Raw genomic sequence first — 14,637 nt, 5'->3', positions numbered from 1 at the left:
GCGTGGGTTTCGCCCCCACAACCCAAAGATGTGCAGGTTAGGTGGACTGGCCACGCTAAATTGCCCCTAAATTGGAAAAAATTAATTGGGTACTCTTAAATTTATTTAAAAAAAAAGAAAATCCCCCAGTCACCACACTCCAGCACCTGTTCGGGTACACAGAGGGAAAATTCAGAATGTCCATTTCACCCAACAAGCACGTATTTTGGGATTTGTGGGAGGAAACCGGAGCACCCGGAGGAAACCCACGCAGACATGGGGACAGCATGCGGACTCCGCACAGTGACCCAAGCTGGGAATCGAACCCGGGTCGCTGCCGCGGTGAAGCAGTGCTAACCACTGTGCTACCATGCCGCGCACAAGCTTCAACAAAACTTAGAACACAAAAAAAAGTAGGAACATGGGAAATTTCAGTGAAGAAGCCCACACTGCCCGAATCTGCTCAATGTTTTATTTTCATTCATTCATTCATGGATGTGGATATCATCGGCAGGGGCTGTTTAGCACAGGGCTAAATCGCTGGCTTTGAAAGCAGACCAAGGCAGGCCAGCAGCATGGTTCGATTCCCGTAACAGCCTCCCCGAACAGGCGCCGGAATGTGGCGACTAGGGGCTTTTCACAGTAACTTCATTTGAAGCCGACTCGTGACAATAAGCGATTTACATTTCATTTTTTTCAGTGGACCCAATTTCCTGACCAGCAGCAGCCTGTGTAGTGAAGGTACTCCAAAAAGCATCATATGGAAGGCACTTCCCAGATCTGGGCCCAATTGTGCCCTTGCCCTTCCAGGTTTGGTTCGTGCTCTCGAAGTTTTGGGAAGTTGCTGCTTCAATTATACCAATTGTGTCAGTTGCGAATCAATTGATATACCTCCGCAGGGTTAGAAGGTTGTTAAAGTTCAAATCTCACTCCAGAAAATTGCGCACAAACCTAGGGCTAACTATAATGGAACAGGCTCCATGCCTTTTAAAAATTTTTTACATCCTTTTGGAGTGCTGCGCTGTCAGAAGTGCCGCTTTTGGCTAAGATAGGACAAGGGGGTAGTGAGAGAGAGAGAGAGAGAGAGAGAAAGAGGGAGAGAGGCATTGTAGTGTAACACAAGGACAGGGAATACATGGCTAATTAGAAAAAGGGGTGGGAGTAGTCGGGGAAGTTGTTTTTTTGTAGGCTTTTGCGTGTCGGCCCGCGTGGATATTTTACGAATGTCGGAGTGTTAAACTGTAAATTGTGACAATTACAAATGCTTCAATAAAATAGTTTCTAAAAAATGAAGAAAATGAATATTGAAGCGAATGATACACCTGACAGATATCCCAATTTGTGGTTGCCAAGCCCAAGATCCTAGAATTCCTGATCATAAGAACATAAGAACTAGGAGCAGGAGTAGGCCATCTGGCCCCTCGAGCCTGCTCCGCCATTCAATGAGATCATGGCTGATCTTTTGTGGACTCAGCTCCACTTTCCGGCCCGAACACCATAACCCTTAATCCCTTTATTCTTCAAAAAACTATCTATCTTTACCTTAAAAACATGTAATGAAGGAGCCTCAACTGCTTCACTGGGCAAGGAATTCCATAGATTCACAACCCTTTGGGTGAAGAAGTTCCTCCTAAACTCAGTTCTAAATCTACTTCCCCTTATTTTGAGGCTATGCCCCCTAGTTCTGCTGTCACCCGCCAGTGGAAACAACCTGCCCGCATCTATCCTATCTATTCCCTTCATAATTTTAAATGTTTCTATAAGATCCCCCCTCATCCTTCTAAATTCCAACGAGTACAGTCCCAGTCTACTCAACCTCTCCTCATAATCCAACCCCTTCAGCTCTGGGATTAACCTAGTGAATCTCCTCTGCACACCCTCCAGCGCCAGTACATCCTTTCTCAAGTAAGGAGACCAAAACTGAACACAATACTCCAGGTGTGGCCGCACTAACACCTTATACAATTGCAACATAACCTCCCTAGTCTTAAACTCCATCCCTCTAGCAATGAAGGACAAAATTCCATTTGCCTTCTTAATCACCTGTTGCACTTGTAAACCAACCTTCTGTGACTCATGCACTAGCACACCCAAGTCTCTCTGAACAGCGGCATGCTTTAATATTTTATCGTTTAAATAATAATCCCGTTTGCTGTTATTCCTACCAAAATGGATAACCTCACATTTGTCAACATTGTATTCCATCTGCCAGACCCGAGCCCATTCACTTAACCTATCCAAATCCCTCTGCAGACTTCCAGTATCCTCTGCACTTTTCGCTTTACCACTCATCTTAGTGTCATCTGCAAACTTGGACACATTGCCCTTGGTCCCCAACTCCAAATCATCAATGTAAATTGTGAACAATTGTGGGCCCAACACGGATCCCTGAGGGACACCACTAGCTACTGATTGCCAACCAGAGAAACACCCATTTATCCCAACTCTTTGCTTTCTATTAATTAACCAATCCTCTATCCATGCTACTACTTTACCCTTAATGCCATGCATCTTTATCTTATGCAGCAACCTTTTGTGTGGCACCTTGTCAAAGGCTTTCTGGAAATCCAGATATACCACATCCATCGGCTCCCCGTTATCTACTGCACTGGTAATGTCCTCAAAAAATTCCACTAAATTAGTTAGGCACGACCTGCCTTTTACGAACCCATGCTGCGTCTGCCCAATGGGACAATTTCTATCCAGATGCCTCGCAATTTCTTCCTTGATGATAGATTCCAGCATCTTCCCTATTACTGAAGTTAAACTCACTGGCCTATAATATCCTGCTTTCTGCCTACCTCCTTTTTTAAACAGTGGCGTCACGTTTGCTAATTTCCAATCCACCGGGACCACCCCAGAGTCTAGTGAATTTCGGTAAATTATCACTAGTGCATCTGCAATTTCCCTAGCCATCTCTTTTAGCACTCTGGGATGCATTCCATCAGGGCCAGGAGACTTGTCTACCTTTAGCCCCATTAGCTTGCCCATCACTCCCTCCTTAGTGATAACAATCGTCTCAAGGTCCTCACCTGTCATAGCCTCATTTCTATCAGTCACTGGCATGTTATTTGTGTCTTCCACTGTGAAGACCGACCCAAAAAACCTGTTCAGTTCCTCAGCCATTTCCTCATTTCCCATTATTAAAACTCCCTTCTCATCCTCTAAAGGACCAATATTTACCTTAGCCACTCTTTTTTGTCTTATATATTTGTAAAAACTTTTACTGTCTGTTTTTATATTCTGAGCAAGTTTACTCTCATACTCTATCTTACTCTTCATTATAGCTTTTTTAGTAGCTTTCTGTTGCCCCCTAAAGATTTCCCAGTCCTCTAATCTCCCAGCAATCTTTGCCACTTTATATGCTTTTTCCTTCAATTTGATACTCTCCCTTATTTCCTTAGATATCCACGGTCGATTTTCCCTCTTTCTTCCGTCCTTCCTTTTTGTTGGTATAAACCTTTGCTGAGCACTGTGAAAAATCGCTTGGAAGGTTCTCCACTGTTCCTCAACTGTTCCACCATAAAGTCTTAGCTCCCAGTCTACCTTAGCTAGTTCTTCTCTCATCCCCTTGTAATCTCCTTTGTTTAAACACAAAACACTAGTATTTGATTTTACTTTCTCACCCTCCATCTGTATTTTAAATTCCACCATATTGTGATCGCTCCTTCCGAGAGGATCCCTAACTATGAGATCATGAATCAATCCTGTCTCATTACACAGGACAAGATCTAGGACCGCTTGTTCCCTCGTAGGTTCCATTACATACTGTTCTAGGAAACTATCGCGGATACATTCTATAAACTCCTCCTCACGGTTGCCTTGACCGACCTGGTTAAACCAATCGACATGTAGATTAAAATCCCCCATGATAACTGCTGTACCATTTCTACATGCATCAGTTATTTCTTTGTTTATTGCCTGCCCCACCATCTCGTTACTATTTGGTGGCCGATAGACTACTCCTATCAGTGACTTTTTCGCCTTACTATTCCTGATTTCCATCCAAATGGATTCAACCTTATCCTCCATAGCACCGATGTCATCCCTTACTATTGCCCGGATGTCATCCTTAAATAACAGAGCAACACCACCTCCCTTACCATCCACTCTGTCCTTCCGAATAGTTTGATACCCTCGGATATTTAACTCCCAGTCGTGACCATCCTTTAACCATGTTTCAGTAATGGCCACTAAATCATAGTCCTTCACGATGATTTGTGCCACCAACTCATTTACTTTATTCCGAATACTACGAGCATTCAGGTAAAGTACACTTATGTTGGTTTTTTTACCTCTGTTTTGAATCTTAACATCTCCAGTTTTATTCCTTTTGTTATTACTGGGCCTATTCACTGTGCTCCCCTCAGTCACTGTACCTTGTACTGTCGCCCTTATGGATTTCTGACTATGTCTTCTCTGCCTTGCACTTTTCCCCTTACTTCCTTTTGTTTCTGTCCCTGTTTTACTACCTTCCAACTTCCAGCATTGGTTCCCATCCCCCTGCCACATTAGTTTAAACCCTCCCCAACAGCTCTAGAAAACACCCCCCCTAGGACATCGGTTCCAGTCCTGCCCAAGTGCAGACCGTCCGGTTTGTACTGGTCCCACCTCCCCCAGAAGCGGTCCCAATGCCCCAGGAATTTGAATCCCTCCCTCTTGCACCATCTCTCGAGCCACGCATTCATCCTATCTATCCTGACATTCCTACTCTGACTAGCTCGTGGCACTGGTAGCAATCCTGAGATTATTACCTTTGAGGTCCTACTTTTTAGTTTAACTCCTAACTCCCTGAATTCCGCTTGTAGGACCTCATCCCGTTTTTTACCTATATCGTTGGTGCCTATGTGCACCACTTGGTGCCTATGTGCACCACTTGGTGCCTATGTGCAAACGATACTTGGGAATTCCAGATGAGTATGGCTGCCAAGTCTGACGATTATTGCCCACCCAGACTTGCTCAGAGGAGGTCGGCCCTTCTTAGGGCCATCAGGAGCAGATGTTTGCAGTTTAACGATCAGCAAGGCCATTTCGGGACGCAGTGTGTTGGCATGGATTTGGAATCCCAGGTAGACAGAACTGTTTTCATGCTGAAATTAAACAGCTGGGAAACGCAAACCGAGGGAAGCCACTTCAGACCTGCAAAAGAAAACTCGAGGGGCTCGATTTAATGGCCGCGTGCACTTGAGCGAGAGCGCCGCTCGGCCAGTAAACCACAGGAGGGGCCAAAATAGAGAAACGCACCGATTGGTTTGCAATCTAACCAGCCCCCTCGAGTTGGCAAAATCAGGATACGGGCAACAAACTGTATAAACTTTGACCTGGACCAGGTCGCCCTGGCAGCAGGATTCTCTGCCATCAGTGGGATTCCCCAGGTCAATGGGGTAATAGAGGCACACATGTCGCCTTGCACTCACCAGGCTAACAGGGAGTGCCCTTCATCAATAGAAAGGGGCGCCAATCCCTGAACTTACAGCTCGTGTGCAATCACAAGAAAATCATGCACCTGTGCATACGCTTCCCAGGGTGTGTGCACGACAGCTGCACCTTGGGACACTCGGGAAATCCCCGGCCTTGGGGGGGAGAAGGGGCACCCATTAGGGACCTGGTTAATGAGGCCAGTACGGAGGCAGGAGATCGATACAAGGCCCATGTGGCCACCTGGTCTGTCACTGAGCAGTGCATCAGACGGCTCAAGATGCAGATTCAATGCCTCGACCGCTCTGATGGTGCGTGCCCTACAGTACACCCCGCACGGAGGGTCGCTCGCTTTGTGGTGGTCTGCTGTGCCCTCCACAACCTGACACAGCAGGGGGGGGGGGGGGGCGACATACTGGGAGGTGGAGGAGCGTTAGGACCAGCCGGAGGATGGAGGACAGGTGACAGCGGTGAGGATGCAGCAAGTCTCGAGGTCCAGGGAGGCCATCATCCTTGCCCACTTCGCATAGGTCATGGCCTCGTCTGTCATTCCTCCTCTCCCCACCCTCCCTTCCCATCCCTCAGCCATGCAACCCCCATCCTCCTCTCAATTCCTCTTCTCTTCACACCTTCCCCCCCCCCCCCCCCCCCCCCAGTCTGTATAACATCACCCTAGGGCGATGGAGTTCTGTCACCCACCCTAAGCGGGTCACTGACGAAGGCAGGTGGCTGTACTGGTGTACCTCAATCTATGCCATAGCGGACAGGCAGAAGGAGGGGGGGGGGGGTGTCTCAGGGGAGTTGGTGGCTATTAGTTGGCACCCATCACCCCCCTCCTCCTGGTCAGTGCCCATAGGGCTCTGTGGCTCACCTCAGGAGAGTGAGGCAGCTGAATCGTGCGCCGTGCCAGCCCCCGCCAGCTCCCCCCAATGTCTGGAGCATGGTGCCGATGCCCTCTGTGACGGAGATATGCTCTGCATTGATCCGGCAACGCCCACCTGCGATTGGGACACATGTTCTGGAACATGCTTTGGAGCGCACCGCCTCCTCAGTGCCCACCCGAGACTGGGACATGCTCCTCAGCACGTCATCAAGGTCCACTTGGGACTTGGACATGTCCCCCAGCAGCTGGGCCATGCTGTCGAGGTGCTCAGGCATGGGCGTCACTGACGGAGCCACACCTTGGACACCTCCACTCATTGCTGCTGACTTTGTACACCAGGCTGGCACCCGAGTTATGTTGGTCTCGGTGCCACATATTGCCATTGCTGTCTCCTGCGCCTGTAGCCACTGGGACTCCGCCAATCGGCTATGGACCTGGAGTGCCGCTGACATACCCCTCCGAATACCATGGCCACACCCTATCGACTGCATTAGCTCTGGGTAAACCTGGACTCAGCTTCTGACTGGGACCCAGCTACTTGGGCATTCATACCTCCATCAGCAACTGTGTGGTGCTTAACCATAATGTGTTCCAGAAGCCCGTCCGCTATTGTTGCCCACCGAGGTGTGTGCCTCTGCACTAGTGGAGAGTGGGGATGACAGCTGTGCTGCGAATGGTCTCCACGGAGCTCCAAGTGTTCTCATGAGAGGCAGGGGGAGGGGCAGCACGGCAGTTAGCACTGCGGCCCCGCGGTCCCAGGTTCGATCCGGCTCTGGGTCACTGTCCGTGTGGAATTTGCACATTCTCCCCGTGTTTGTGTGGGTTTCGCCCCCACAATCCAAAAGAAAATGTGCAGGGTAGGTGGATTGGCCACGCAAAATTGCCCCTTAATTGGAAAAAATGAATTGGGTACTCTAAATTTATAATAAATAAATAAATAAAATGAGAGGCAGGGGGAAAGGACCACCCTGGATGGGCAGGTATCATCGGATGGAGATCCTGTGGGAGAATGTTGACATGTGGTCAGTGGGAGGGACGGGTCATTCTGAACGACACTGGCCCCTCGGGGGAACAGGATATCCTATCGGATTTCAATCCTGCTTCCAGTAATCTGGCCATTTGGTGGAATGACTGTGAGCTGTGTGGGGTTGGCTGTGTAGGAGCGGTTTCTAAGGGCTGCTGCCCCTGGTTAACGGGGAGCTGGCAGACACGGTCCCAGCAAATCATGAATTGCGGCATGAGCCCGTGGGGCCTTAAGTGGTTCATTGGTAGATCGAATTGGGGCAGGACCTACTCAGTTAATGGTAGGGTGTTAGGGAGAGTTACAGAACAAAGATCGAGGAATACAGGATCATAGCTTCTTGAAGATGTCGTCACAGGTGGACAGGGTGGTGAAGAAGGCATTCGGCATGCTAGGTTTCATTGGTCAGAATATTGAATGCAGGAGTTGGGACATCTTGTTGAAGTTGTACAAAACATTGGTAAGACTACACATGAGATACTGTGTACAGTTCTGGTCACCCTATTATAGAAAGGAAATTATTAAACTCAAAGAGTGCAAAAAGGATTTACAATGATGCTACTGAGACCTGATGGTTTGAGTTACAAGGAGAGGATGGATAAACTAGGACTTTTTTCCCCCTGGAGCGTAGGAGGCGTAGGGGTGATCATATAGAGGTCTATAAAATAATGAGGAGCATAGATTAGGTAGATAGTCGACATCTTTTCGCAAAGGTAGAAGAGTCTAAAACTAGAGGGCATAGGTTTAAGGTGACGGGAGAGATACAAAAGGGTCCAGAGGGGAAATGTTTTCACAGAGGGTGGTGAGTGTCTGGAATGAGCTGCTAGAGGCAGTAGTAGAGACGGGTACAATTTGTCTTTTAAAAAGCATTCAGACAGCTACATGAGCAGGGTGGGTATAGAGGGATATGGGCCAAACGCGAGCAATTGGGACTAGGCTTAGTGATAAAAACTGGGCGGCATGGACAAGTTGGGCTGAAGGGCCTGTTTCATGCTGTAAACCTCTATGACCAAGTGGATCAATTAACATTCATTATCAGTGACGGCCTTACTGTGTCGAGCGTCAGCAAGCCCGCACCAGTTCCCGCTCACTACCACACTTAGAAACTGCTCCTTAAATCGCATCCTAGGTTTCATTAACAAGATTTGTTGAGACATTATTTTGGAAATAAAAAGAAAAACACAAGCTCATAAGACATGTCAAAGCAATGAAGCACTGTGATGGTGTGCGCGCACGCGTGGGCGTGCATGGTGGTGGTGGGGAGAAAGAGAGAACCCAGAGGCCGAGACTAATCCTACTGCAGGAGTTGGTGCGATTTAAATTCTATTAAAACCTAGTCTCTGTAATGGTGACCGTCAGATTGGTTATTAAAAATCTGCCATCTATGCCTGGCCTACTAGTGACTGTAGGTAGTAATCTACTATTAACTGCTCTCTGAATTATGCAATAAGTCACATAGTTGCACTAAATCATGACAAAAATTCAGAAGGAGTAAAGCCAGATGGACCAAGTAGAATTCACCAAGGCACCAGAAACAGCACACTTTGCCCTGGAAGGTATCCCTTACTGATATCTGGGGGTTTGTGCCAAAACAGAGAAAACTATCTCAACGGCTAGTCAAACAACAGTCCAACTCAGAAGGCCAGAGGCTACCATCACTATCACAGACAGGACAGACCCACCAGAGGTGGTGACACAGCAAATCGGGAAGAAGCCTTCAACATTGCAGGTCACAAGACACATGGGCAAGGGACCATGTTGCTAATCATCACCTTCTCTGAAATAATGAATTAACAGCCCCATATTGAACATCTTGGAGAAAGAAGTGTGGCAAGGACACAAAGTGTATTCTGGTTTGGGCAACTTAAATGCCCATCAAGAAGTGGCTCAGTAGAACCACTGCTAACCAAGCTGACAGAATTCGAAAAGACATGTCCGCCAGACTGGACAGCAGCAAGTAACGGAAAAAAACCTTGACCTTGCCCTCACCAGTCTACCTGTTGCAGGTGCAAATTTCCATGTCAGTATTGGAAGAGTGACCATAGTCCTTGTGGAGACAGTCAAGTCTTCTCGTAGACAATACCCTTTAGCACACTGGGCTCAATCGCTGGCTTTTAAAACAGCCCAAGGCAGGCCAGCAGCACAGCAGCACGGTTCAATTCCCGTACCAGCCTCCCTGAACAGGCGCCGAAATGTGGCGACTAGGGGCTTTCCAGAGTAACTTCATTTGAAGCCTACTCGTGACAATAAGCGATTTTCATTTCATTGTGTTATGCGTCACTACCAGCATGTTAATGGGATAGATTTCAAAAAAATTCAGTAAGTCAAAAACTGGGTCCAGTGGTGTGGGTCAGCAGCAACAGAATTATATACAATCACAATCTGTAACCTCATGTCCCAGCATATCTCTTTCCCCCCCACCCCTTTTACCATCACTACCAAGCCAGGGGATTAACCCTGGTTCAATGAAATGTATAGGTGAACATGCCAGGAGCAACACCGGGTGTGACAAGCCTGTTGATGTTCCAACATGGGACTACTTGTGTGCCAAACAGCAGAAGAAGTTTTCAAGAGAGAGCTACACTATTCTACAACTAACAGGAGAGATCCTTTCACCTGTTCAAAGTCTTCTTCCTCTGCCTGGACCCTTCCCTTCGGCCCAGTATCTGCCCTTGACCTTCATGGAGAACTGCCAGCATGACTTCAGCAGTCAATTTCCCTGCATCTTTCCACCACTCTTCCTGAACTTGCTGCACTTTCATTCGCTCAAGTCCAACCCCGACTCAAACCTGCCGACAAGGGCGGTGTTATCATTGTCCGACGGGCATCAACACTCGGGACACTCCCTCCCACCTCCCCCTAGACCACAATCCCACCACCAAGCATCAAGCCATCGCTTCCAGGACTGTCACTGACCTCCTCTTCTCTGGCAATCTTCCCCCCCCCGCCCACACAGCTTCCAAGCCCAGTACTTCCCCCAACCTCTCACAGCCCGTTTCTACCTAAAATCCGCACATGGGACTACCCTGGTACATAGAACATAGAACAGTACAGCACAGAACAGGCCCTTCGGCCCTCAATGTTGTGCCGAGCCATGATCACCCTACTCAAACCCACATATCCAACCTATACCCCTAACCCAACAACCCCCCCCCCCTTAACCTTACATTTATAAGGACACTACGGGCAATTTAGCATGGCCAATCCACCTAACCCGCACGTCTTTGGACTGTGGGAGGAAACTGGAGCACCCGGAGGAAACCCACGCACACAGGGGGAGGACGTGCAGACTCCGCATAGACAGTGACCCAGCCGGGAATCGAACCTGGGACCCTGGAGCTGTGAAGCATTTATGCTAACCACCATGCTACCCTGCTGGTAGACCCATTGTATCAGCTTGTGCCTGTCCCACATTGGCAGCAGCATGTACCATCCACCAAGGCACCTTCCAAACCCACAACCTCACCACCTCAAAGGGCAAGAGTAACAGCTACACCATCACCTGCAAGCTCCCCTCCCACTAGATTACTATATTGGAACCATATTGCTGAGCCTGCACTATGGTTGGGTCAATGATAGTGTCACAAGTAGGCTTACATTAACACTGCAATTAAGTTACTGTGAAAATCCCCCTCGTCGCCACATTCCGACACCTGTTCGGGTACACAGAGGGAGAATTCAGAATGTCCAATTCACCAAACAGCACATCTTTCGGGACTTGTGGGAGGAAACCGGAGCACCCGGAGGAAACCCACGCAGACACGGGGAGAGCGTGCAAAGTCCGCATAGACCATGACCCAGCAGGGAATCGAACCTGGTACCCTGGTGCTGTGAAACCACAGTGCTATCCACTTGTGCTACCGTGCACAGTCATTTTCAAGAAGATGATGTGGAGATGCCGGTGTTGGACTGGGGTGAGCACAGTAAGAAGTCTGACAACACCAGGTTAATGTCCAACAGGTTTGTTTCAAACACTAGCTTTCGGAGCACTGCTCCGAAAGCTAGTGTTTGAAACAAACCTGTTGGACTTTAACCTGGTGTTGTCAGACTTCTTACTGTACTACTTTCAAGAACAATTAGGAATGAGTAACAATTTTCGGTATTTTACTAAGGTGTGTCAATGTTGTATAAAATCAAAATTTTTCAATAAAAATTATTTAAAAAAAAAAGGAATGAGTAACAAATGCCATCTTTGCCAGTGATGCCCACATCCTGTGAAATGATTTTTAAAAATCTGATGAACAACATCCCACAATAGTTTGAGGGATAAATATCGATCAGGGCACAGAATTCCCTTGTTCTTCAAGGATGCCATGAAGTCTCAAAACATCCATCTAACAGCACCTCAGTCTAATGTGAAAAATGGCACTCACTCAGTGCTGGCACTGGGAGTGTTTGCCTAAACTTTTGTTTAAGTTTCCAAACTAGTTCAGGTGGCCCAAACAGCAAAGATGCACACTAGACCACATTCTACTCACACTTTTGTTCAAAGGAACTTACATTCCATGTAGGTGTGTAAGGCAGTCAACATCTGTCCATCCGGTGCTACATATGCAGAGTAGGTCATTTCATCCAGTATTGGTGAGACTCTCTCCTGTTGTGCTGCGTTCACTGGGGTCGTGGACAGATGATTTGGGCTCACATGCTTCTTATGACGTGCTCTACAGTTCTGGAACCAAACCTGCAAACATGAAAGAGATTGCAAAATGACACTTTCAAGAGATTTACCGATCGTCGTCGTCTCACAGCAGAATACAGAGGCCCCCTGACCACTGCGTCTATGCTGATGGACATTGGTCTCTCCCACTGATCCTGCTTTAGGCAAATTCAGATGCATCTGTCACAGGTAGATTGGTGAGGGGGAATTCAAACAAATCCTTCCCCTTTTGTTGGTTCCCGTACCAGTTGTCTTCAGGACTCTTGGTGAAGAGAAGCCCCCCATCCAGAGTACACCGTGCCCATACCACCCATGTGCTGCTCAGTGTGGAGGAAAACAAACTCATCAGCCGAGTAGGGCAGCTGTCAGTAATCAGCGTGCATGAGACTGGATGACTCTCAGGACCATTCCCTCCCTCACCACTGGGCTCGGCCGTACTTGGTCACGGTGATGGAAGGGTACGACTAGATCCTTAACTAATCCGTGGGACAGCTCTCAGTCCAGGTGGTTAGTGAGGACCAATGGGGTAGGCAAACCAATGTCGATTGCCATGCCTGGTTTGATGCCAGGTAATCCATTGGGGTTTTGTTCTCGACTGGACTTTTCTGTAGCAGTTTAACGCGCGACCATTTCAGAGGACAGTTGGAGAGTCAGCAACACAGCTGCCAGTCTGGAGTCTAGGCCTGACAGGGCAAAGACAAACAAATTCCCACAAACCGTTTCCTAGCCGTCCTGCCAAAATCCCTCCCTCTCAAAATGAAGGAAACTGCTCCCAGTTTAGAGTGTAATCCATCCAGCCTGGGGTGGAATATTTAAGTTATGAAGGGAGGTCGGATAGGCTTGGCTTGTTTTCGTTGGAGCAGAGAAGACTGACGGCTGAGCTAATCGAGGTGGACAAGATTATGAGGGGCATGGACAGGGTGGATAGGGAGCAGCTGTTCCCCGGAGGTGAAGGGTCAGTTACGAAGGAGGACACAAGTTCAAGGTGCGAGGCAGGAGGTTTACGGGGGATTGGAGGAAACATTTTTTACCCCGAGTGATGATGGTCTGGAATTCATGCCTGGGAGGGTGGTAGAGGTGGGTTGCCTCACATCCTTTGTAAAGTACCTGGATGAGCACTTGGCAACGTCTCAACATTCAAGGCTATGGGCCAAGTGCTGGCAAATGGGATTAGATAGGTCAGGTGTTATTAATGTGTCAGAGCAGACTCGATGGGCTGAAGGGCCTCTTCTGCACGGTGAGATTCTATGATTCAGGCCCCACGTTGCCCCTCATGAGGCTCAACTAGAAAAGAGACCACTTACAAAATAAGTGGTCTCGATGGAGCAGTCTGTGGAATTCTCTTCAAGAGGTTGGGTCATTAATATTTTTAAGGCACAGTTGGATTCCTGCTCAACCCAGGGGGTAGATGGAGAAATGGAGGTGAGGCCAGGATCTCAGATGGTGGGGCAGGCAGACTCGAGGGGGGGTGGGGGGGGGAGGGGGCAACTGATCCACACCTCTGCTCCGAATTTGGATGTTTGCAGCCGCGAGTGCCCCAGGCACCTGACTAGCCCGAGGAGCCAGCTGGCAGGGTATCCAACCCGATCCTATTTCACACTGCATTAGCGGCAGCAGAGCGGATCCCTCTTTCACTCCCCCCACCCCCCTCGCATCTCCCCACAGGCCAGCAACTGGCCTGCAATGGCACCGAAGCATGATGGTCATGACAAAGACATAACATGGGCGAGGAACGCTGCCCTGAAGACCCCAGTTGAGTGAGAGGTGGGGGTTGGGGGGGGGGATGCTGAATTGCAAACTTGCATTGAGGGAGAGTTCGAGAAATGTGCAGGTGGTGAGTGGAGAGAGTGCTGTTTGAAATCCATGATCGGAATCTCAGCTTCATAGTTAATAAGGTTGATCCCATTTTTGCAGAGCTTGATCCTGATAAAAATCATAGAATTACAGAAGGAGGCTATTGGACCCATCGAGTCTGCACCAGCCCTTGGAAAGAGCACCCTACCCAAGCCCACACCTCCACCCTATCCCCGCATCCCAGTAAACCCACCTACAATTTTTCGACACCAAGGGCAATTTAGCATGGCCAATCCACGTAACCTACACATCTTTGGACCGTGGGAGGAAACCGGAGCACCCGGAGGAAACCCACGCAGACACAGGGAGAACGTGCAGACTCCACACAGACAGTGATCCAAGTGCAGACTCGTTTGCACATTCTCCCCGTGTCTGCGTGGGTCTCGGATGTTCAGGGTAGGTGGATTGGCCTCACTATATTGCCCTTAAATACTATATGTGCTTTGGATGGTTGAAAAGGGGAAAGAAAGGAATGTTAATTTGGGCAGCACGGTAGCACAAGTGGCTAGCACTGTGACTTCACAGCACCAGGGTCCCAGGTTCGATTCCCCGCTGGGTCACTGTCTGTGCGGCGTCTGCACGTTTTCCCTGTGTCTGCGTGGGTTTCCTCCGGGTGCTCCGGTTTCCTCCCACAGTCCAAAGATGTGCAGGTTAGGTGGATTGGCCATGATAAATTGCCCTTAGGGTCCAAAAAGGTTAGGAGGGGTTATTGGGTTCCGGGGATGGGGTGGAAGTGAGGGCTTAATGGGTCGGTGCAGACTCGATGGGTCAAAGGGCCTCCTTCTGCACTGCATGTTCTATGTTAAACAAAATTAAGGGGTAGAG

The 14,637-nt window shown here is 48.7% G+C and overlaps 1 protein-coding gene across 1 annotated transcript in view; it reads right to left on the bottom strand.

Moving 5' to 3' along the window:
* lhx8a (LIM homeobox 8a) overlaps window positions 1-14,637 on the bottom strand; it is a 48,139-nt gene that overhangs the window by 757 nt on the left and 32,745 nt on the right. The window contains exon 5 of the mRNA XM_038793414.1: window positions 11,802-11,982. Coding sequence (XP_038649342.1) covers window positions 11,802-11,982 — 181 coding nt within the window. The remainder of the gene's footprint in view (window positions 1-11,801; window positions 11,983-14,637) is intronic.

The sequence above is a fragment of the Scyliorhinus canicula genome, chromosome 4 (genome assembly GCF_902713615.1).
Source record: "Scyliorhinus canicula chromosome 4, sScyCan1.1, whole genome shotgun sequence".
Classification (NCBI taxonomy): Eukaryota; Metazoa; Chordata; class Chondrichthyes; order Carcharhiniformes; family Scyliorhinidae; genus Scyliorhinus; species Scyliorhinus canicula.
Note: the sequence above shows the minus strand (reverse complement) of the source record. Positions and strands in the feature narration are given on the sequence as shown.